General features: G+C 43.5%; 1 protein-coding gene across 5 annotated transcripts in view; it reads right to left on the bottom strand.

Moving 5' to 3' along the window:
* Positions 1-25,077, bottom strand: part of LOC146558463 (unconventional myosin-VI) — a 151,157-nt gene that overhangs the window by 36,561 nt on the left and 89,519 nt on the right. For all 5 annotated transcript variants that reach the window (XM_085247564.1, XM_085247565.1, XM_085247566.1 and 2 more), the window contains exons 19-27: positions 23,859-23,897; positions 23,535-23,628; positions 15,080-15,210; positions 14,908-14,985; positions 13,636-13,765; positions 10,324-10,414; positions 9,171-9,321; positions 5,743-5,951; positions 1,517-1,595 (exon numbers count right to left, since the gene is read on the bottom strand). In XM_085247564.1, the coding sequence (XP_085103690.1) occupies positions 1,517-1,595; positions 5,743-5,951; positions 9,171-9,321; positions 10,324-10,414; positions 13,636-13,765; positions 14,908-14,985; positions 15,080-15,210; positions 23,535-23,628; positions 23,859-23,897 (1,002 nt within the window). The remainder of the gene's footprint in view (positions 1-1,516; positions 1,596-5,742; positions 5,952-9,170; positions 9,322-10,323; positions 10,415-13,635; positions 13,766-14,907; positions 14,986-15,079; positions 15,211-23,534; positions 23,629-23,858; positions 23,898-25,077) is intronic.

The raw sequence follows: 25,077 nt of genomic DNA, 5'->3' as shown, positions 1-25,077 counted from the left end.
CACCCAACAGCACAGTTGTCTACAGGTGAGAGGCGAGAAGAGGTTTTTGAATGACATCTGACGCTATGTCAGCCTATTATATAGGGAGGCACTGGCCCCTTCTGACATAGGCGTCACCTAGCCAGCCTGTAAGGGCTGGCGTAATGGTATTTGAGCTTCTGATGAGGTCACGCAGGAGGCATTCCCATAGTGAGACACGAAACGAATGCTATGAAAGAGAACTGCTAAGGAGTTTGAGATCAGGTGGGATTCGAAATGATGATGGTGATAGCGTGACTTCAGTTCATCTCCTGTAATAGTTTAATTATCGGAAGGGTTCAGTTACACTCTACAGACCAGCTTTGCATCACAGCAAGAGCTGTTTTAGCCCCCCCACTTTAAGTCAACTTTCTTTTGATTGGCTGCCCCTCTTAAAACAGGAGTTGGGCCAGCCCTTTGGGCAGACGATCACTATGTTAGGGATATGCCCTCTGTATGACATCACACAGGGACAAGAGTAGAAAAAAACAGAGTGAACCTGAGCATTCAGCTCTCACACATTATTTGTACACGCACTGACCATTACTGAGACTCTGGCCAAGTTCAACACAAGTACAGTTCTAGTTGTTAAAAACAAAACCATCTACCAAAAAAAAAAAAAAAAAGGGGGGGGGGGGGGAGTACACGGAGTACTCTGTGACAGTGGGGAGGATAAAACATAACAGGAAGAGCCCCCAAGAGAGCAAGGCAGGGGCAGCCAGTCTGCTGGTGGGGCTCCACCAGAAGAGGATGACATAGAAAAACTGGTCCTTTTATTGTGATAAGACATAACATTTGCTGATTTTCTTTCATCACAACAAAATCTGAACAACATTTTCCTGTTGAAGTCTGAATGTGTTTTTGTAACCATAGAAACAATAGCAGTTTCACATGCCCGCAGGTTGAACTGAAATGATGTGTTTAGACTGCACGGTCGGCACCGCTGCCTCACAGCTCGAGGGCTGTGGGTTCAAACCTGGGAAGGGCCCCTCTGTGGGGAGACTTCCTGCAGGATTTTCATATCAAAGAAGATTTCATTTTTAAAAAAAAGGTAGTTTCATTGCTTTTTGTAACACAGAAATGTCCAAGGTGGAACTGAGCACTGATTTAGGAACGTATTTATGTGAAGATATCTGCACATGTTGCACTTTGTTGTGTTTGGTGTCGTTTTATACGAATGAATAAAGGTTAAAAAAAAGTTTAATTAAGTTTAATTGTGCCTTTCTGTAAAAAAAGGACACATTTTGTAAATAGAAACAAACTGAATCCACATCCTCTTGTTGTACCAAAATGCAGAGTGTTACTCATCACGGTGTCACACTCTGGAATGTATTTAAAATAGAAGACCTAAACTCAAACAGCCCCTTTTATAGACGCTGGACTGTTAACCTGCAGGATCCGTCCTGTAAATCATCTGCAAACAGCTTCCAGGGTTAAAAACAACAAAGGCCAACAGAGCTCTGCTGTCTGCGGGCCGCCTGCAGCGACACACACCCACCTGAATCCGCCTCTCCTCCTCCTCCCTCCTCTTCCTTTCCTCCTCTTCCTGCTTCCTCTTCAGCTCCATCTCTGCTTTCCTGCAGAGACGAAACACAAAAGCAGAGATGAGGACAGAAAAGCGGAAAGAAGGCAAAACACATTTGGAAGAAGAGTAAAACATCAGAGAAAAGGAGACAGAGGGGGACTGAAAGTGCAGCGCTTCTCTGTGTGTTCACCGTTATGTTGAGCGCTCTCAGACGATGATGAATCACTCATAAATACACAGATCTGAATGTAATCACTGAAATATTTGCGGTGTGACACCAACTGCCTCTTGTTCTGTTTGTCTCCAGAAGAACCAGACCTGCTTTCCTAGCTTTCATTCTGACGCTTTAGTAACAGGAGTAAAAACAGCTTGGAGGGGGATGAACGCGAACACAACCAACACATTTTCAGCAGCGTCGACTCGGCCCAGTAAAGACCATTATTAACAGCTGAAACCTTTTACCAGAGGCATGATTTTCTAACAGAATTAATATTTTCCTTTAAAAGGCTTTTTGAAACGTTTGTTGCAGGTTACTGATCTGTAAAAACATGTGGCTTTGTAGCTAATGTGCTTTTAGCCCCATATTTGGTCTCCACCAACCACTTGTTATCAGAAGTTTAAGTTAGCACAGCAAAGAAAGGTGCATCATTTCAAACCCTACTTTCATTTAAACTCGGTTACACGTCAAAAAGTTGCTCTGTACAAAAATCTGATTTAAAGTGGAAAAACAGACCTGTTGGCTTCTCTTCGTTTCCTGTCACACATTTTTATTAAACAAGGTTTCGATGATAAGTGCACATAAATCCTGAGAGCCAGATACAGAAGCCCCACCCACCTCCTTCTTTATGAGGGGCAGCTAATCAGAAGAAAGTTTTCTTGACAAACCGAAGAGCAAGAATGGCTCGTTTCATATAATTTTCAGTAAAAATTAAAGGAGGATTATTCTAAGCTGTGAATCATGCAAAGCTACTCCAGCAGAGTCATTAAAAAACACGGAGCTGGAAATGACTTCCTGTGAGAGCTCACCTAGCTGAGGTGGCCTTTAGGCAACTGCAAACCTCTCTACTCTCCTCTCTCATTAAAAGACAAAGAATCCCAGTGTAAGACTTTATAATTACTTAAACAAGACACACAGTCAAGCATATATTTTAAAAACCTCATTTACGAAGGTGGAATGAAGAATATTCAGAAATCTGCTGATTTCTCTCAGCCGTTTTATTTCTGTTGTGCGCACACTGGAAAACTATCAGACCACCAAAGCTCTGACTTTTGGCCTCTTTACTACCTCCAGCTTGTCCTCGCCAGTCATGCAGGACCTGAAGGTTATTGTGCTGCTGCACACGCTGCGGGCCGCCGTAAATAGAAACGTCATCTTTGTGTGGAAAAAGATGACAGAACACGGGGCTCCAAGTCGTCGTCAAGACAGAAGTTTCTGGTTTCTCATTACCTGGCAGGCTTTAGTGTGTTCTTACAGATACTACAAGGATTAAGGCTGCACGAGATCTGCTCTCATGACCTTCAGTCTGTGACCTTCAGGTGAATCCTGGGGGTTCATAACTAGCCAGAGGAGGAGAATAAAGTGAAGGGAAGAGGGCCATAAAATTCAGGCTGTCGTCTCTAATGTCTTATATTAGCAGCTAGTGGTTTGTGACGAACACAATGGCCCCCATCAGTCCTCCTAAAAGACCTTCCATCCCGCTGCAAGCAGCAATGTGGAGGACAAACCCGTGTGAGGAATACGAATGCCACAATCTAGGCGGGAATTGAAATTTTCTGTGTAAGCGATTGCGGGTGTGTGATGGATTCAAATCCTCAGCAGTCTCTTAAACATCAAAAAAGACCCGAGGAAAAGGATAAAGAGTGAAAACGGAGCGCGGGAGGCGGCGCGTCGTCACTCCTGGATGGTTTTCTCAGCCTTACAAATACGACGCTCTGAGGAGGGCTGTAACAGCTCTGATTGGACAGCAGTCTGAGGTTACCTACACAGCCAGAGCCCCCAAAGGCAGGTTTAGTGCTGAAGCTGGGCTGTTGAACTTTGAATGAACTTTTTAAGGAGGACGGCTGGTATTTGCGCACGTTAAGCAGATAAAACAGAGCTTGTAGTTTCTTTTCTAAAGGACGTGTGATATTCAGGTGGAGGTGTTAAAGCCCGGCTGATGTTTAAAGATAACTGTATAATATGAAGTTTGTTTTTTGTATTTTATCTTTACAGACCATGCAAATACAGCAGAACTTTGAAAGAGTTCACTCCAAATTTATGCCCTTTTCCTTTTGGTTCAAGTTTTGGAGATTTCAGAGGTAGACGTGTCTGCCTTCACTTCAGTATAATGGAAGCAGCCGGCCCTCGCCCCGTGATCTGGTCCAAAGTGCTTCAGCTGAAAGAAAACTGGAGCTTTCAGAGCTGAAGAAGGCTCTCAGCTGAGGGGTGAAACATCTTCAGAAAGCTAAAAGAAGTCCATCTGCCTTCGACCTGGATCACTGAGACGCTGCACGGACATACTTATATATTTATACAGATTTTGTTTCTTAATTTCAATTTTATGCTCTGTGCTTTAAGCTAAGATGTGCTTGTGTGTGTGGTGTGCTTTTATATTGCGGATGAACGAGACTGGTGCATGAGCCGAGGTCGGCATGGAAACCACCGTGACATGTGACTGATGTTCGTAACCACAGTGAATCTGGGAAACTCCGGCACAGAGCAACTTACGCTAGACATCTCTGTGTTTGCACAGTGATGCTTGTGCAGGACACATGTCAGAATAAAAGAGTCTGAAAACATGCTTATTCACATTTTGTGCTTCTGTGACATTAAATGAGCTTTTAGCTTTTAGAGGTACATATAAAGACAGTGCTGCTGAGCTGACTGAAAGCTTACCAAGAAAAAAGAGTGACTTCCTTATAAATAAGGAGCTAGATGTAATTTCCAGCTGTTTAGTGAGAGAGAGAGAGAGAGAGAGAGAGAGAGAGAGAGAGAGAGAGAGAGAGAGAGTGAGTGAGTGAGTGAGTGAGTGAGTGAGAGTGTGTGTGTGTGTGTGTGTGTGTGTGTGTGTGTGTGTGTGTGTGTGTGTGTGTGTGAAGATGGCGTGCAACACCACACACTGTGGTAAGCTGTGAAGACTGAGAATAAAACATGACCCAGAAATCCTCTGTTGAAAAACATTAAATGAAGGAACTATTTTCTTTCTCTTGTCGACAAGAGATGTTGCTGAATCTAAGCAGATCTTCTAAAGCCCCACCCACTAGGCGCATCACACACAGGAAGACCGAATCTTACTTCCTGTGTGGACTTTCCCACTTATTGTCAAATGATGCAAAAAACACTTTTTTTAAGCAATTATTGATGACCTCACAGAGGGGCTGTCAGTGCTGCGCTTTGAAATGTTGGTCTGTGTTTTAGTGGGTTGTTAGGTGGTTGCTAGGCAGCATTAATAACCTGTGTGTTTGTTTGTGAAACCATGGTTTTCAGGAGATGCATAAACTCTACAAGTGGGTCACTTTAGCACATTGCTTGGTGGTTGCTAAGCAATCTGATGACATGATAGCATCGGATACAGGGGCCTGAGATGCACCTGTGTGCCAGTGTTGTTTGATGGTGTAGGAGGAGTTGGCGTGTTTTATAAGACAGGCTCTCACAAACCTGAGACTAATTCTGCAGAGCTGTGGTGTTAAAGTGAAGCTAAGAAACCCTACATCGTTCACAGAAGGTGGTGGAGAACAAAAACTGAGCTAAAACAGAGACTCGGAAACAGCAGGAAACTAAAACTCCAGCTGGACACAAAAGGCTCCTGAAACCTGAAACCAACATGAAGCCAATCGATATAAACATGTAAATTTAGCTTTTGCCATTTTTAAATCCTCAGGTGTTAAAGGTTACATGGCAACGCAGCCCAGTAACAGTAAAAACTTCCAACAAAATCTTCATCCTGAAGGCATCATCTCTTAAATCCTTTCAATGACCTGCTGTATTTATGGACAGGAATTCACACATATACACACACACACACACACGCACACGCGCACACACACACACACTGCTGTGGTAAACGCTGCTGTAAATCTGTGCTGAGCCGCCTGAGTGTGTTTGTCACTTCTACGAGTGCCTCTCCACGTTTTGGCTGCGACAACGAAACAAAAGTATTTCAGTGAAGAGGCCAGAAACATTCGAGTACTCCAACTTTAAACCCCCCCGTCCCACTTACAGCCGTCTATCCTCCTCCTCCTGCTTGCGGCGCTGCTCCTCCTCCTCCCTTCGCTTCCGCTCTCTATCCATCTCCTCCTGGATGCGTCGCAGCCGCTCGCGCTCCTCCTCCTCCTTCTTCTTCTTCTGCATCTCGGTCAGCAGCTTCTCTGACCGGGTCACCAGGCCCTTGTACTCGTGGTCGATGTCGATGCGGCCCATTATGGTGGTCTACAAGGCACAAAAACAAGGTTGCACTTACAGTCAGGTCTCACAAAAGGAAGCACCGATCCCGATATCTGGACCGTGCGGATTCAAAGCACTGGATGGAGAATCTGTGCAGGCTGATCTGTTTCACTGCATCACGCATGTGAAATGCGGTTATGATCCACCCTCCACCCTCATCTCCAGCCACGAGATACGAATAGTGACCGAGCTTCCTCTGAAGGGAGCCTTAGAGACAGGGCGAGGAGCTCGGTTGATGCCTCCTGGACGTTTCATGCATATCCAGCTGGAAGGAGGCCTGGGCAGACCAGGACCTGCTGAGTAAGTGGGCTTAGACCCCTGGCCCTGCGTCCTGGAGCTACAACAGCATGAATAATTAAAACCTATATTCTTAATGGAGTCTTTGATAGCTAATAATGAGCAGCCCAGGAAAGCAAACCAAACTCCACAGATGTCCTGGTGTCAGTCCTGCTAAATACTAAACTGGAGTCTGTTTATACATTTCTTTTCCTGATCTTTGGACTTAATGCTTATTATTATTTTATCACTCACTTGAATGACAAACATTTTTCCTATTTAATTTTCCAGTATTTTCTCATAAATATCCAGATTTTTCACTCAATTTGCCACTTTTATTTAATTTTTGTTGTAACTTTGCCATCTTCTTGCTGTAAATGTCTATTTCTTCGTGTAAACATACGACATTAAACTCCTGAACTTTATTTCTGTTGAATTTTACCCCAGCTCATCCAGCTCATTATAAATATCCTAAATGCTGTTATTGAGTTGTGGCTAAGCTGCAGCGTGTCACACACGTTTATGTTTCTGTGCTGAGCCGGTGGTCGTGTAGGCCACATCTGATATCTGTGATCACAGAGTGAAGAAGCCTGCCTTTAAGTCTCTGCCAGGGCTACAAAAACTCCCTCGGAAGCGTCGGTATTCTCACATTTCACCGTCACAGCGTGTTCAGGTGTCATCGGGGCACGATCTGACATTTGACAGACAAACACGGGGCGGGGCGGTCGTGTAAACCAGAGGAGGGAAACGCGTTGGAGTCTCAGGATGATGAATATTTATGTGCATCTGCTGTTAACAATGTTCCCTCTAAGCTGTGCGCGTGCACAATTGCGCTCTGCTGGTCTCTGAGCACAGAACATCTGCGTTGCGCACAAAAAAAATCTAACCTGAATTGAAATAAAAATTTAAACTTTAACAATTCTGTTTTGCAGTGTTAGTAAGTGACTGGCTGCTCGTATGGGATTAGAACGATGCCACCTTATCCCATAGTCCAGCCAATGATGTGATTCACATTCGTATATACGCAGCTAACCAACATCGTTGGCAGGCTATGACAGCGTCCTGATGTGCCGACACCAGTGTTTTAGCTGGCAAAGCGGTGTGGCTGGCACGTTAATGACAACGTGTACAACCATTGGAGATGTGAGCAGGACAGACGGAACAATTGATGGAAAAAGTGTGGACTTTATACCATTTTTGAAATTGTGTTGATAGGCCACGTAAAACCAGAGTTATGATAAAATTATATGCAATGTTTGGTTTTCTTCCTGAATACTATCGTTGTTTATATTTACTGCGGGAAGAAACGGTAAAAACAGCGTTTTATAAGGAAAACCACCTGCGAGCAAAAACAAAACTGAAAACCCCCACCCTTTCCTATTGGTCGAAAAATGTACCATGTCGACCAATCATAAAAATATATGGCAACATCGCACTTAGTTGTTTGGGAATGGGGGGGGTTTCAGGAGTGACGGTGTTTTGGGATGTGAGAGATTTGCAACGTTTACCGCAAATCTTGTGTAGTTAGTGTGTAGTGTAGTCAATAGTTTTGTTGTGTGTGTCAGAACAACGAGGCGACTGCTGAATGTTACAGGAGTGACACATGTCCTGCTGTCAGGCCTGCAGGTATCAGGCTGTTGTTCTCCTTTATCTCATAGTGGACAGAAATTATTTTGTGGAGTGGAACAAATGATTTGTGTGGCATCAAATTTGATGCAGAACAGCTGATTGTTCCGTAAATAGTTTGAAATGTTTGTTTAAAAATGCCTTGGCTGCATTTTTAGGCAAACAGCTGCAAGAAACGTTGTTGTTTGCAAACCCTAACCCCTTTTTGAAGAACTATATAATTAATTGCCCAACATTGGTCATTATTTACTGTATTTTGCAGACAGAGTTACAGGACTCTCTCCCAGACCACAGACTCATACTTACAATACAAGTCAGAGCTTTACTTAAAAAAAAAAAAAGAAAAAAAAAGAAGAAAGTTTTGTTTTAAAAATTGGAGTTCAAGTTATTTTTACTTCCAATAGTGTTAACATATTAAACAGGTCATGAACAATATTGTTTTTAATTTTCATTGTAAGTGGGCTAAAAGTAGTCTAACATAAATGTAAATGCTGTAATTTGATTATTTTAATAAACAATGTAACTTGGATGGATTCGATGCTGGCGTGACCACAGTGCACACGTCTGCTGTTGCTCACAGTGGTCCAAGGGACCGCTCAGGGAGCTTGTGTGTTCACTCAGACACATGAAAAATTAGAGGGAACATTGGCTGTCACCGCACCACTTTTCCTCCAACTAGCAGTCACTCCACAACAAAGCTGCGGGGCGGAGTCTGAAGTGACGGAAGCCTTTCAGTCAGACTTCCTCCGCCGGCGTTTGTCCCTCTTATCTCGACACATACCGCGGTGAACACCTGTCAGCCTCCCACCTGTCAGCCTCACGCCTCCACCACTTCCCTCCAGGAAGAAAAGTGACAGGGAAGCTACGGTGTGCTAAATTATGGAAATTTAAAAAAAAAAATCCACTGCGGCACGTTCAGGATTTATGACATCCACGGGTAAGATTATCTGAGAAGAGGAGGTGACGTTACAGTCAGACAAAGCACACCGTTTAATCCAGTTTAACAGGAAATACCATTATGACAGTGAGAGGGTCGCTTTAGAGGCTGAGTGCCTGTGAATCAACGAGATAACCAGATAAAATTCCTCAAATCACATTCAATCATTCAATCAAAGACTCTTTTTAAAACAAATTTGCAAGCATTTATCTAAGAAAAAATATCTTTTTTTGTAAATTTTTTGTAAATTTCCATAATTTTTGTTCCAAATTTGCAAACTTTTTTTCTCATAAATGTTGTATACATCTCATTTCTCATAAACATGGCACTTTTTCAGGGCCAGTCAAACTATGCACCACACCCACCTTGATTTTGACTATCAGGGTGTCGATGGCGGCGTCCAGCTCCCGGACCTGTTTGCTCATCTCCTGCTTGCCCTCCTTGAGCCCGCCCACCACCTCGTTGAAGCGGTCCATCCTCTTCTTCAGGTTACGCACCTTGACTAACCCGTCGATCCTGCCACACAAACACAAGGCCTCAGTAATGAAAAGCATCAGAGGGAGAGAGCACCGCCGGGGGGCTCGTTAACAGCGGGCAGCCGTTAAACGCTGGTAATCTCGTCACCTGGCAGTCAGCGAAGCACCGTCAGCTCTGCTGCAGAGCTCGCTAATTACTCGCAGAATAATCTCAATCACAGTTTGGGCTTCAACACTTGATTAGTTTCTCTGATGACGCGCTGTTTAACGCTCACACTCGCCTGCATCTGATCAGCTCTTCATTTTAATCACACTTAAACTGCATCTTTTTACTCAAGAGAGGAGTTTGGTTGAAAATCACGTGTCACCACTTTACTCGATATTTTAATCAGGTGTGTGCAGCATGATTCATGGATGCAGGTGTGTAAAGTCTTGTTCAGGACTTGGATGCCTGGGCTTCACGCGATGACCGAAACCATATTTATGACGTGCCAGACTTGGACTTTGTGCCACCTCCACTTTGACGATGCTCATTTCATGCTTGTCACCTTGTCATGTTGCTTTGCTCAATCTGAATTTGTGCCCAAACTCTTCCCGCCGGTCATCAGCGCACCCCCACCCGGCCTCTGTAATCACACTCTCCAGCACATCCTGCAGCGAGGGACGCAGCGTGGAGCGGCAGGTTGTTTATCGGCGAGAGATTGGTGGTAATAAGCAGAGCTGAAGCATCACAGAGCAGCCGTCTCCGAGGGAAACGCGACACCGTGGACGTGAAAGAGGCCGATAGCGAAGAGAAAGCATGAGTAGCAACAGGTGAGCATGAGGGTTGTGTGAGCATAAAGAGGAAGAGGGAGATGAAGAAAATAATGAAGAGGTAGAGATGAAGAAGAAAAGAGAAAGGGGGTTAAACTTCGTGAGCAGGAGAGAGAGGAGCTGAGGAATTAAGAAGAATAAATGGATGAAAATGGGAGGAGAGAGAAGGACAAAGATAAGGAAAGAAAAGGAGGAGTGAGGAACAAAGGAAAGAAAGAAGGAAACCCACCGTGGTTTGTGTTTCTTCATGCAGAGCCACATCCGGACCGTTTTCTGCATCTGGATGCAGGCGCTGGTTCGATACAGGATCTTGTTCTTCACTGTGACAAACAGAAGAAAAGAAGCAGAACGAGATGGGAACTTTAACCTCAGAGCTGAAAGCAGCGAGGTCACAGTCTGCACCACGAGACCAAAACAACCCGACTTCAGCATCCTGTAGGAAACCAGGGATCATTCAGAATCCCAAAGTGCGGTTGGTTTATCCAGTCATTACCTCATTGGCTAACGACCTATTAGTCACGACTTCACACCACTGTGATTTATGGGCTTTGTGCTTTTATTCCCAAGAAGTCTCACAGCAGGTATCTCCTCATGTTTGATCTGGCAGATTTCTGCACCGGACGATAAAACTCTTAAGTGATTTGTGTTTCCTCCTGTTAGAAAAATGTGCAAACCTCTACACTACAAGAGTATAAGTTCGACGATAATTAGATAAATTAACTTCCTGTTTTATTCAGCGGGACATTAAACTACAGAATGCGAAACAACTCGACTTATTTCTGCCAGCCAGAGTCGTCGCCTCCTGCTGGCCATAAAGGTCTTAAATAATCAGGCTCCATCTCAAAGAGCTCATAGCACCGCTCACCTGGAGAGAGCACTCAGACTGCTGGTTTACTCCTTACTAGGATAGCTAAAAGTCTTTTGCAAAACAACCCTGAGCCCGGGTCTGTTTGAGGTTTCTTCCTGTCAAAAGGAAGTTTTTCTTTGCCACTGTCACCAAGTGCTTGCTCATAGGGACTGATTCTTGAGGCTTTCTCTGTATTATTGTCTTGACCTGACACTATAAAGCACCTTGCTGTAATTTAGGGCTATATAAATAACACTGAACTGAATCTATTGTAGTAAAGTTTCACTATAGACCTTTTGCCGTCCCCGTCTTGGTGTTATGAAAGCAGACAGGACCTGGCACGCACCACAAGGTAAGCCTTCCCTAAAACACACATGGATTTCGTATCTATTTGGGTATAAAACATCAGATTTGTTTTATCCAAAAGACCTGAAATGTGAGACCGAGGCCTCAGATCAGCAGAGCTGAGGGTCATCTTCCTGGAGACGCAGATCCAGAAGCTAGGTCCAGACTATGCGAGGTACAGGTCTGGTCAAAGCCAGCAGGAAGCTTTCTTTTCTGTCTCATAATTCAGGAGTAAATAATAGAAAACTTAAAGTTTACAGACTTTGTCCTGATAAGAAACCTTGTTCCGCTGAATTCCTACAGATCGGTTTAATTTGAGGCGAGCTGCTCTCTGATGCAGTTTACCTTCTGTTGTTTGCAGAAATTCACGATTTCTTCACAGAGAAACATCATTTGTGATTCAGACCCACCCGTCTCCAAGTCTGTGACAGCACCGGCGCTTCTCCGTCCTCCCAATGAAGGAAGTTTGGATTGAATTGAAGTGAGAAAATTAAAGCGAGAGAGAGCGAGAGGAGGGGTTACGAGGGAGGCCCGAGGAGATGAAGTGTGAAAGATAAATAGAGACAGAGATCAATAACATCTCTGCTCGCTGCCAAATTCGTTTCATCTTGTTATGACCTCAGAATATGTAACTTCTACACCGTCAATAACAGGATGATGAATTAATGACTTTGCATTTAGAGAGCAGAGGACACCGGGCGCTCCTGCAGCCCACGAGTCAAAGTATTGTCTAACAGTTACGGCTGAAACATCCCCACGCCTCCTGGATCCATTTTTAATGGGATGGGTGACGTGCTTGGGTAGTTTTTGCAAATAAAGCTCGATCGATATGGAGAAGGAGAGAGAGAAAAACCCAAAAACGGAGAAGAGCAGGATAAATGGAGACGGACACAGACAGAGAGGCAGTGACCGACACTGCAGTAATAAAAACCAGCAGACAGACGGACCGCTCCTCCAACAGCTCAAGCCCACATTATCACAGCAGCCTCTGCTGCACATAAACAGCCAGTGGTTTGTTTTCCCTGCTCCGTGCACCTCCTGTTTGCGCGACGGGGCTCCAAACACATCTGCCTGCACTACACTGTGAGCTAAATGAGCAAGATTTATACGAGAATTACGCAAATCTGCGCAAACCTGACCTGCTGCTGCTGTCCCTGAAGGTCTCCTAAACGCCTTTAAGCAACAAAAATGGTTCTTTTTACTCAATGAAAAAAAAAAAAAAACCCTGAAGGATTCTGATGACAGATCAACAGGTGCCTCTACTGCAGATAAGTATTCTGCATACACTCACAGAGGTGGTCAATGTGAGTGCTCAGCAAACAAGATGACAATGTCCCAAATGCAGACAGGAAGCTTTAAAATGGGACTTCATGAAGCAGTGGGTGACGGTGGCCACCTCCGTTCTGGGGTTTGGCATGACTGGACTCACGAAGCTCTGAGTTACATCACTGTGTCAATTTGTCAGGTGACGCCATGCTCAAGAGTTTCCTGCCACACTGAAGGTGAAAACAACCCCCTGATTGGCTGGCGGTGGTTCCTGGAGGTTTCTCTCTCTCATCTGGTGCAATCTGTTGCAAAGAAGGTGTTTTCTTTGGTTTCTACCATGTTGCCATGGTTACCTGTAGTTTTTCCTGTCTGTCTGCAAATACTCGCCAACTAATGGAAGTTTCCACTTCCACATGTTGGCTTCAGCAGGCACAACCTTAAGTTTGAAGCGGAATCTTATCCACTCCCAGCTGCACTACAGCTTGGAGAACAGCTGCAGGGTGTTTGAAGTCCATTGACATTCAGACTACATCTGCCCGTTCTTCCTAGCGACAGGTGGTTGCCGACGGTTGCAGACTTGTCTGTAGGAGTGTGTGACTGGATCCTAAATGATCCCCATGACTGTTAAGTTAACGTCACGTGGGCAGTGCTCACATGCAAAGACCTGCAAAACCTTAATATGAAATTCAGCAAGTGCAGCGTTCTATGCCTCAGCAAGATAGAGATCCCTGGTTTGATCCCGGGAGGAGGAACGTTGCATCAGGAGGGCACCCGATGTAAAAACCCAACAAGTCATACGAGCGAAGCAACCTGCTGTGAACAAAGGAGCTTCTATGTATAGTTAAAAAATCACATGTGATTTTGTGGTGGTTACAACAGAACCTCAGTGAGCCTATTTATTCATTGCCATCAGCTACAGTATGACCACTGAGACACCAACTGAGAGAACATAAAGCCAGTTATTCATACTGAGGATGCTTTTCTATCATTTCAGAATCTTAAATGGACGCACATTTTCAAACACTGTTAGATCATCGTCATGTTAAAGCTCACGATCGTGATATAAGAGCAGACGTTGCGTACGTTTGATGACGGACAGAGCGCACCACTGGACCTTCTTCCAGCGGCTGTGGATGAGCCACTTGTTGACCTTCTTCACCAGCTCGGCCAGATGGTCGGGGTCAGACTTCATGATCTGGTCAAATTCTGCAAACTGGACAGAGACGAGAAACACATGATCAGAGCAGTGATTGTCTTTGATTTTTACCCGGATAAACCTCGTTTGTTCTTTTAGCCATTTTAATGGGCAGTGTGCCTCTTCTTTATCAAATACTCCGCTGAAAATAATCCCAAACAAATAACACATCATCATCATCATAGCCTTGAATCCTTGTCCTTCAGTCTTAAAAGCAGGTTTATTTTTCTGTTAGTGTGTTTTGTATCTCACTAAAGAGCAGCCAGAAGACCGGAGGTGTACGTTTATTCTAGTTCGAGTTCTCTACTCCATTCATGAATGTTTTAGAAGTCAAGGATATCTCCCACGCTTTAATGCTCTCTAACCTTAACTGCTCTGGATTTATAAGGCTTCGGAGCTCTTCTTTACGACTGTGCAGCTGACGTTTGTTGTGATCGTGTCCTCCAAACACCCCTGAACGATGAAAGAAACTGCTGAATTTCCTGCATTATCTGCTCAACATCTGTGTGTCCTTATTGTTTGTTTTCCAAATCTTGATTTCTAACAGCAGTGACACGCAGCCCTGCCAAACCCCCGCCCGCCTCCGGGTTTCAGATGTCTGAAGCTTCACACCATCACATTAGGAGCTACACTGCCTCTGAGATGTGCAAAGATTACCAAGGCTGTGCTTCAAGCTTTGACACATAAAACTTACTTTTCTGCCACCTAACATTTGCTAAAACTGGAAGCCACAACTGTCGGTGGCTGCTCGCAGGTGCAAACAGTTATTCACGGGGACCATGTGATGTTGCGTCTACACTGGAGGGTGGTGTCGTCTTCAGAAAGCAGCCAGCGAGGACTTAAGTATTTATGTATCCCCCTGTCCTGCAGCTATACTGTCAGGCTTATAGTTTGTCCGGCATGTAGCGCTTCAAGGCTCTCTGCTGCAAATGTGTGCACTTTCATAAGTCCCTCCTGGAAGCCACGCGTCTGACTGATTAATTATTCATCTGGTGGAGAAAAAAAGCCCATCTGCTGGCTCTGGCACTTCTTTAGAAAACCTCATCTAGTCTCACCTCGGCAGCAAAAGAAAACTAATGCGCTTTTCCTTTGGCTCTATTGTCTTTCTTTAGGTGAACAAAATCTATATTAGCCAGAGTGAGCAGGGAATAGAGCCTCACCTTCCCAGGCCGGAAGAACACTCTGGTCAGGCCGAACTTGTAGTCATTTTCATTCAGCCCCAGAGCTTTGAACAAAGCCTGCAACACAGATATGCAGGGCAGAGATAAACATGGGGATATAGCTATAAAATGATAACCACTCAGGGCCAGACCCGAGGGGCGGAGGGCTGACCTTGCAGAAGAGCCGCGGGTCGAGGCGGGTGAGCTTGGGAGGCATGTACTTCTGGTACATGTTGTAGAGCTCGTGGAATGGAGCTCGGGAGGGGAAACCGCCCTGCATCAGGTCCAGCACCGAGACCATACCTACAGACAAAAAAAGAGGAAAATATGATTTTACCAGACAAAAAAGTTCGAGATCCACTAACCGCACAGCCAAGAAAGGCAATAAAAACAATCCCTCAGAGTTAGCTCATGAGCTTTAGGCATTTTACTCCAAACCAGTAAATCATAAACCAAATATCTCAGTGGACGTCTGAAAAGACGTTTCTGCTTTTGGAACACGAAAAGACTCGACACAAGGTTTCCACCTGTACACATATAAGATAAATTAATTACACAAATACTTGATACCAAGGAGAAAAGGCATGAGTCCACAGTATGAGCTGCCCAGTTCTGCAGTTTTTATGCCTCCTGCTTTCACATCAAACAGCTCTGAGGACTGCCTGCAGATAGAAACCAACCGGGGAGCCCCTGCTGGGAGCTTCCTGTTTACACTAGCACCTCTAACAGCAGCTCTGAAGTGATGAAGAGCCAGTTTCTGTAATCCCATTGCAGCCTCTTCACTCTCTTTGCTGTGTGGTGGATGGTGCGGAGCAGGTTGAAGTTTACTAGCAGAGAGTTTTATATTTCCTTCTGACATAGTGAAACCTTTTATTTCCTCCATCACATACAGGCTCAATAAAGTCTGGACTTCACTTGTATCCATGTACAGCTGATCTCTAATTCCCCCAAAGTCTTGTTTATACATTTTTGTTGTTTGCTGCATTCATTTTTGTTTCTGCATTCATGGACTTAACTGATTAATGTCACTCAATTATTATTCACTCAATTATTCTCTTAAGCAGGTCCCTTTTTAGCTGCAGCTAAAAAAGAAATAGAAAGTTACTGGAACACAGAGGAAGTTTCAACGATACAAAAACACAATATTTTTACTTCCTTATGCACACACAGGAGCACAGCGAGGACCAAGACCGTCTTCCAAATTAGATAACTGACACCAGGAAGCCTGGCTGACCTCGAGGCTTGATGCAAACAGAAGTGACAGAGGGGAGATCCTCGAGTTCATAGACGAGCCGCATCGTCGCAGGGCTCGAATGTGGATGACCTCTGACGATCCGACCATATTAAAAAGAGACCTACTCTTAAAAAAAAGCATCAGTTATGAATAAAATTTAATCTGTGACCAATGTGGACATCTTTTCACTGAATTTGACTAATAATAGATTTAGATCATCTCACATTAGGATTCATTATGAATCCATCTGGCAGTCGAAATAATCTCTTCTTTCTTCTAAAGAACCGATTATAAACATGAGAGTCTTACTTAAAACCGCTGTTTTAACCCAGCATCACAGCTTCCTCTACACCCCTCCCAAGCACCATTGGACTCCTCAAATCTGAACACACTGAAGAGGAAACAACATGATGACTTATTAAAAACTAAAAAAATTTTATCACCAAACTTTTGTTTTGTTTTAGGACTTAGTGTTCCTCATTGTTAATGAGGACTTGGGTTTCCAGGGTTAAAACTGTTATAGGCTAATAAGTAGGCATATGAATTGATGCCAACTAACCTGTGTAAAACGAGAAAACACTCATTTCAGGTTTGACTGGGGTAAGTAGGTAATACAGACAGCTCTATAAGCTCTTGGACAACAACACAGTTTTTGTCATTTTGCCTGTTCCCTGATTATTTCAAGATAAGTTGAGCAGATAAAATGATCTGGATGTCATTCAAAGTGTTGAACTTATAGACTGAAATGAAAAGAAGGAGGTCATAATTAAGATGAAAAACCAAAATAAACCAATCAGACAGAGGAAAAACTTTACAAATAACCAAATCAACAATCTGGTGCATTCTTAAAAAAAAAAAAAATAAAAATAAAAAGAATGCTCTGAGCAGCTCACCAACAACAAAAGACCCGAAAGATCACAGATGACAGCTAAAGCACATGATCGCAGAATTATTTCCATGGTTCAGAAACAAGAGGTTAGAGAAAAACTAACTAAGGAGTATCACTTTCAAGAGCTTACAACAAGGTGCAAACCACTGGTTACACTCAAGAGCAGACTTTTTTAGAATTAGACTTTACCAGAAAACATCTAAAAGAGCACGTGTAGTTAAAACAAAACAAAAGAAACTTGTTTTTTTAATTAAAAACAACAACAACAACAACAACAACAACAACAACAACAACAACAACAACAACATGTTTTTTGGTGTTTTGTTTTTTTTATAAATTCAAGACAAACCTGTACCAGAATGATGAGAAGAGAGAAGTCTGAAGAAAGAACGAAACAGCTGATGAGCTCATGTTAAAACATGGGCATGAATGGTTGCTGGGGAAAGCAGGTCACTGGAGTTTATTGATGACTGCTCATCAATGACTGCTCTGCTCAGTCCTGAAGTGTTCAGGGCTGTACTCTCTGATCGGACAGAGCTTCACAAAACAGATGAATAATGACCCAAATAAACTGCAAAAGCAACCTAAGTCTGAACCCAACAGAGCAGCTTTGCAGGTGTTAAACAAAAACAGAGACCCAGAAACAGGCCTGCAGAGGATCTCAAGATGTCTACGGGTTCTAGACTTCAGGAAATCACGGATGAAAATCTATTGCAGTCAAAGTATTAAAAGCCGTGCTTATACTTAAAATGATGTCAGACTAGCAGTTAGTTTTGAGAAAATGTAGGACTTTGTATAAAAACTTCTGTAATTCCTAAAAAAATGATGCAGTACTTTTGTTAAGCACCTTGAATTACAGCTGCAGAAAGTCTGCACTTAAGTCATAAACATCTTGAATGTTTGATTTGAAATCCTCAGTGGTGGTGTACAGAGACAAAACTACAAAAGCTCTGTCATTGTACAAGTACTTACGGACCTGACGGCAGCTGTCAGGAAAAACAGGAACAATATAATTCCCAGAAAAACAAAACAGATGGCATTGTTATTTTTTTAGACACTGGATTGTGCAATCTGTTGTTAGACGTATGGGTAAAAATCAAAATACTCTCAGGTATACTGGCACAAAAATGGAAGTGAGCTTCGGCTGATCCCATTAATAGAACTTCCAAATAGAAAAAATTCAAAGCAGCTAAAGGCTGCTTAAAGAGCTTGGTCCAAACAGTCTGCGCATGCCAATTAGCATCCTTTATCAGACACTGCATATTCAGCTTTGTGACCCTTTCTGTCTGCTGCTTGTGCTGCCACAACTTTCCTCTGACACATTACATTAATCTATTTATTTAGACCGCCTGTAAACGGAGATCATTCGCCATTTTTGAAGCATTGTTAGTCATCTCATTTTGCTCTGGAAGCTTCTATCAAAGGGCTCATTTTCAGGCCTCTTTCATGTCAAACAGATGCTGCTAATTGGCATTCATTCATCCTCTCTGCAGTATTTGTTCGTGTCCTTAAGTTGCTTTGGAGCTCATGACCTCCATCGAGTGTTTTTCCACTGATTTCGTCAACCCCCTCCTCAGCATAAAGTACTCTCACAGCCACGTTAAATGAGTTAACAGTTTAAATCACAGGACGGCACAAACGCAGAATATATGGCTCAAAGATAAAATAAAGAAATAAAATGACAACACAGCGTTCAAACTGCATAAGACGGAAGCATGCACCAGAGAACTTTTTTGTATTTGCTATGACACACTGAACATAAAACACAATCAGAGCCACTGCGATGTCGCTTTCTGGTTCGTGGACTTTGGCTGTACAAGATGTTAGCCAATGAGCACAGACTAGCTATTCCCCCTTTCTGACTCTAATAATATAATTTACAAAATTATCTTGATGCTTTGTTCAAACTAGAACTGAGACCATAAACTCGTCAGAAAAGTGTTTTGAGGTGGATGATGAACACTGTGGCTCAGGCAGTTCAGATATATGAACAGAAGCTGCGTAAGAACCGTTCGGTTTACGGTTCACACAGAAAGCACACTGGACCGTGCAGAATGACAGACGTCTGTAGGAGCACACGGTCTATGTTCTATCACGATGTGGTGGTGAGCGTGGTCTTCTATGTGGAGTTGTGCTTGAGCAGTAGGGCGAAAACAGCTGATGCCAAGAAAATGATTGGGAAGGCTGGTGTCAGTTCTGGAAGAGGAACTGGTGGAGATGTCTAAGAGGAGGTCACTGAAGATACTCAGCATCGTGGACGATCCAGGCCGTGCGCGAGTCACCGATTGGTCACCACAGCAGTGAAAGGCTCAGTGCTGCACGACTGAGCACGGCAGGAGATCCTTTCCAGCTGTGGCTGTTAGACTGTATGACTCCTCTCTGTTCAACCAGTTAAAACACTTTAAAAATCTGCACATGCACATCAGCACTCTGATATCATACTCCATCCATCTGTTCTTTCCCAGATGGGAGGATTAGCACTATGGCATCCTCTATAATTTATTCCCTGTTATGGTGTTTGCCAACAGCATTATTGTTAGAATTACCACTGTGCCACTTTGTGTCTGTTTGCACTATCGTACATACTGATATTTATATTTCTCCAACCACAGGAGTCGCCCCCTGCTGGTCATGCAGGTTTAAGGCACTTCTGAAATGGCTATGCCCAACTGTTCAAACCCACAGATATCACTGTTAAAAAAAAAAAAAAAAAAAAGACTCTCCAGCATTAAATATCACGTTTCCGTCCCGTTAAAGAAACAGTTTTGGTTTCTACAGACTGGATTGTACAGACTAACCATGCAAAAAGTCTGTGCTTCAGTTTCTGTAGGTGTAACGTCAGTATTTTATTAATCTCAGCATCCAACGGAACAATGGCGGGAGGCAAACTGCTGATGCCGCGGCTTCAGTACTGCTTTATTGGATGTGTCCATCTTTTGTTTACAGTCTATGGTTTTGCTTACATGACTTCGTTCCAAAATAAAGAGAAAAAAAAATGCATGAGGACATTCCCACAGCAGCGAGCATATCCAGCTTTGATACTGATATAATTTCAAAATAAGACATTTTAGGATTATTTTAACTTGAACCCTGAAGGTGCATCACTAACTGAGAGCAACAGAGACACTGCCTAGATTCCTACTGTGTTTAGCCTACGCTCACGTCTCTGCTATTTCATTAGTTTCCATTGATTAATAAAACTGTGGTGATGAGTGACAATCAGCAGCACAAGACACCGTCCGGAGCCCGAGGATCAAATTCAAATCTTCCCCATCATTACCTTCAGCCCATCGACCGCGAAGCACTTTCTTCTGCTGAATGACTTCCTCCGCCCGCTGCCCCGTGATAAGAGAAGTTCCCTCTTGTGTATTCAGATAAAGCTGAAAGTTGTTGAGTGCTGGCCCCGAGCTGAACACAACTCATATCGGGCTTTCAGCTGTAATTGCTGCACGGCTTCCTGTTTGGGGATTTGATATCATCTTTAATTGAAACATCACCCTTCACAGCTACATGGAGGCAATTTTCAGAAGTGTGGGCTTTCACCTTGGAGCCCTTTTGGGGGGCATGAAGGTATTAAAAGCTGATCTGCGCTTTTGTTTGTAGAAGAAAAGAAACCCTGAATCTGTGAGCCTCCCCTCCAGCAGCTGTAACACCACACGTGGTTATCAAGTCCTGCGTCTAACTCGCAAGGTGTATCACAACTTCAACGTGGACTGATTTACTTAAGCCCTCTAAGTCTATCTGTACTTTCTGCTCAAGGCAGCTCGGGTCAGACAACCCTGCCCCGTCTCAGGCTCAGATTAAATCTACATCTCATTTTCAGAGGTTCTGTGCCCCGGCTGTTGCTGAGCTTCCCACTTTGTCGACTGTGTCGAGCTGGTACACCGAAGTCTCTCACGTCTACTCCAGACCAACAACACTTCGATTCTCAGCACAATAAAACTGATAAAGAGTTCGGCGGGGTGCGGTATCTGAGCTCTGCGAGCATGAACCGAATCTCTGAGGATATTAAATCTGAACTCATCACTTCTTTACCTCCAAAGCCAAGGACAGGGAAGAGATGGGGGTGAATCTCACAGAGGGAAAAAGAAAATGTTTAAGAATAAGGCCACAGTCACAAGCAGGACCACAGGAAATACAGGCCATCTGGGTATGCTTAAAATACCGACTGGTTACAATTTACATTTACTTGAAAAAACAAAAAAAAAGGCAAGAAAAAGTAATGAACAGAATCAATTTAAAATCAACTTTTGTTCTTGTGTTTAGTAAATCCTCTGTTATTTGCACTTTTCGTGAGTTATCAAATCGAAGCTGCATCAAAAACACATTTCAAATCCTTTTTAACACCTTTTTTAAAAATATAAGTCTTTTAACGAAACACATCTGTCGCAATTTCTCTTCTCGCAGTGTGGAGGTTGATTTGCTGTGTGGCTTCAAATGGTTGGGCAATTAATCACAGTTTAATTTGAACTACCAGCGATGAGCTCCAACAATTAGGAAAACAAGATCATTGGCATAAACAAGCACTTTGTTGCACTCGTTTTTATTTGGAAGCTCCCGTTTTGTTGTGCGTGTTATTAATGAAGCCATTTCCTTTACAGATGTGCAATAAAAAACAGCATCACTCACAGAAAACACTTTTTTTTTTAAACAACCACCTTCAGGAAAATCATTTTTTAATTTGATGGCAGTGAGATATGTTAAAGTGTGTAGCATCGCCGCGTTTTTTTACTAAACAGCCTATAAAAATCTTCCTGACTGTAAATCATGAGCTGGAGTTTAATGTACAGTATGGGAGCAGATCAAAGCTCCAAGGCACAGAGGGAAGAACAGGCCTCATACCTGCTTCATCCACGAGTGGCTTTTCCACAGGTGAGCTGGCATTTGTGGGGACGATCAGATCAACAGCAGCTCTAAAGAATTTCAGACGGTTTGTTTTCCTGATGCACTCTCCTGCTTGTATTACTGATGAAATCTGCAGGTCTGTGTAACCGAAACGAAGCTCAACCTGAAATCGTGTTCTCGGAGCACACCGGGCCAAAACAAACCTGACGAGCTCCTTAATTATGGAAAAAATTAGCACATTATTTTGGTTAGCAACTGTGTGTTACCTGACAAATATCATGCAGTGATCCTTCCAAGATGAGGGTCTCCTAATCACAACCTGATCACAGTCTGGCCAAAGGCGTATCACCTTTGCTTGATCCTGACCCAACAGTGGGCGGTTTGGGTGCGTTTGATTTACAACACAAGACAGTGTGAGAGCTTTATTGTGGAGATAAAGACAGAGAGCTCACCTTCAGCAGTTTTGTCACTTTTTAAACTCACTTTGTTTTCCTTCTGTACAACTTTTAAACTCGTTTTTCAAATAATTCACAAACCTTGCTCTCACACCGTTAAACCCTTGTTATTTTCCCGCAGACTCGTCTGAAAAACATCCTTGTTTGTTGTAAAAGACGATGAGTCACTGCCTCCTTTTTGTCTCGCCCTCTCTCTCTGGTTAAATTTTTCCGTGTTTTTCTGAGATTTCGTGACATTTTGTTCTTATTTGCAGTCTCGGTGTCACCTGTAAAGGCGCTGCATGTTTTTTGTCATTTAAATAGGACAAATAGGACGTACTGATAACAGATGTGTGAAACGCGCTGAAGGGGAGATTATAAAATAGTCACACAGAAGTTTGTTTCTTATCAACAGCTGTGGACAGAAGGACAGATTTTTTTTTTTTAATAAGTAAACGATCAGCCGTCTTTGGACGTCAGACCTACGCACTGCTGTTTGAGGCACAGTTTATGGGAAAATCTCAAACCTCAGGCACACAGACAGTGCCAGAACATTAACTTTTACTAACAGAGAGCTAATGTGACACTTGTACTGTGAGGTTTTTGTTGGTGAAGAAAGAAAACTGTCCAAAACCATAACCGTTGTAATAATGTGCTGCCATTTATGAACTGCAGTTTTCAGGCCCCTGTTCTGTGGAACCAGCTTCCAGTTTTGATTCAGGAGACAGACACTATCTCTACCTTTAAGATTAGGCTTAAAGACTAAAGTGTATAGTTAGAGCTGGATCAGGTGACCTTGAATCCTCCCTTAGTTACGCTTCATTAGTTATTATTCATCTCTGTCTCTCATCCACAGCATGTCTTTGTCACATCTTCCTCCCTCACTGCAGATGGCCCCGCCCCTCCCCAAGTCTGGATCTGTCGGAGGTTTCTTCCTGTTAAAAGGGAGTTTTTCCTCCCCATTGTTGCCAAGTGCTTGTTCATAGCAGGGCATCTGATTCTTGGGGTTTCCTTTCTATTATTGTAGAGTCTTGCCTTACAATACAAAGTGTCTCGAGGAGACTGTTAAGTCTATTAAAAGTGTTCAAACACCAGAACAACGAGGCCCTGACATGTTTTGCTTCTTCAAAAAGACAGAATAGACAGGAAGTGATGTTAGAAGTGAAATGACCTCACTTCCTTCCAGGTGCAAACATTAAAATCAGAGTGTGCAGGAAACACTGACCAGAGCACTGCAGCTGGGAGAGGATCTGAGCTCCTTCAAACTGGTGACTGACCATCTTCAGGTTCGGCTTAATGCAGCGAATAAAACTGGAGCCCTGGAGGAGGAGGAGTTGGGGGGTAAAGAAACCAGAGCGGAGAAGATGAAACAAGTTATTACACCAACAGCATGATCCACAACCTACATCACAAATTCATGGCATTCATCATATCGGGCTCAGGACGTGATGCACGGCGCCGAGGGGGAGGGGAGGTGGGGACTGCGAGATGTACGGACAGGACGGCTCGCAACATCAATCATGTAAACAAAAGAGGAGCAAACACTGACCGTGCTGCGGAGCTTGTCCAGGAGAATATTCAGCTGGGTCTGCGGGAGACAGAGGAGGGAGACGCATCATCACTTTTATTCAAACAAACTGAGAAAACCTCAAGAGACAGGCAGACACACAATCGCCCGACATCCATCATGTGACTGCAAAACTGGGTACGGGTTATTCCACATCACATCCCAATATTTTCCCAGTCATAGGCCGTAAGAATGCACGAGGAGTCTGTTCAAAATTGCTCCTTTTAAATAATTTTTCCAGCATTTCTGAGCCCTCATAGCTTCACGAGGACAGGAGATCCACGTTAGAGAATATAGAGAATAGAGAATATAAACACGCTCAAGTCCTGCTACAAACTTCATTGTTAAAGCCAAAGTCTGGTTTCTCCACTGAACATCACTATTATGTGATGTATCACGATGCTACTGTGGATGTTGATCTGCTTTCTGATAATTGACTAAAGAAAGCGTCACAAAGTGCTTTTACTTCAAATTTCAGGGGTTACATGACCATGTGGGGTAGGAGGTTGCACAGTTTTAGCGTGACAGTCATATCAGACCTTCCGTCCATAATTGGCTGGTTTAGGTGGGATGTACCGCCTGAACCTGCACCTTCCTCTGAAAGCTAGCAGCTGTGCATCTGCACAGAGACGAGTGCCGAGGAGATCAGATTTGGCTAACTGGGCTGCAAACAACATACAAAAATCCCTGAAAGCAGCACATTTGTCCATCTGCAGACTGCTGCTGCTGTTAGGGATAATATGATTAAATAAAGTTGTTTTTTATGATTTTTACACATTGCTGTGCGCATTAAAGAGTTGGCACTCCGTGTAATGAAGGTCAGAAGCTTCATTCAGCACCATGACTGAATTGAATTATCGTGATTGACATGTAGAAGTTCTGAGGGTTTTGCAAAACATGCTTAGAACATCATGCTGGTTAAAAGTCAGGAGGATATTTTCTGGGCCTACGGAGTCCAAACAGAATGTCCCAAACTTAGATAATAAGTAGAATTGGTAGAATGACATTTATAGTCAAAGCTAGGCAGGGAGGCATCTTTTCTCTGTTTTTTCAGGAAGAGGAGCAGATACAAGGTAAAATTGTGATTGGAGAGAGAAGAAGATTCGCAGGGAGACGGCAGGGCCGCCCTGTCTGCAGGCAGCGCTTCTGATACGGAACCAAAACCTTTGTAAATCTACATTATCAGCATATTTGTACCCAG

Source organism: Mchenga conophoros, linkage group LG15 (genome assembly GCF_057382185.1).
Source record: "Mchenga conophoros isolate Kocher_MC1m ecotype Shallow Benthic linkage group LG15, M_conophoros_male_GT1.1, whole genome shotgun sequence".
Taxonomy (NCBI): Eukaryota; Metazoa; Chordata; class Actinopteri; order Cichliformes; family Cichlidae; genus Mchenga; species Mchenga conophoros.
This window is presented reverse-complemented; position numbering and strand designations above follow the sequence as displayed.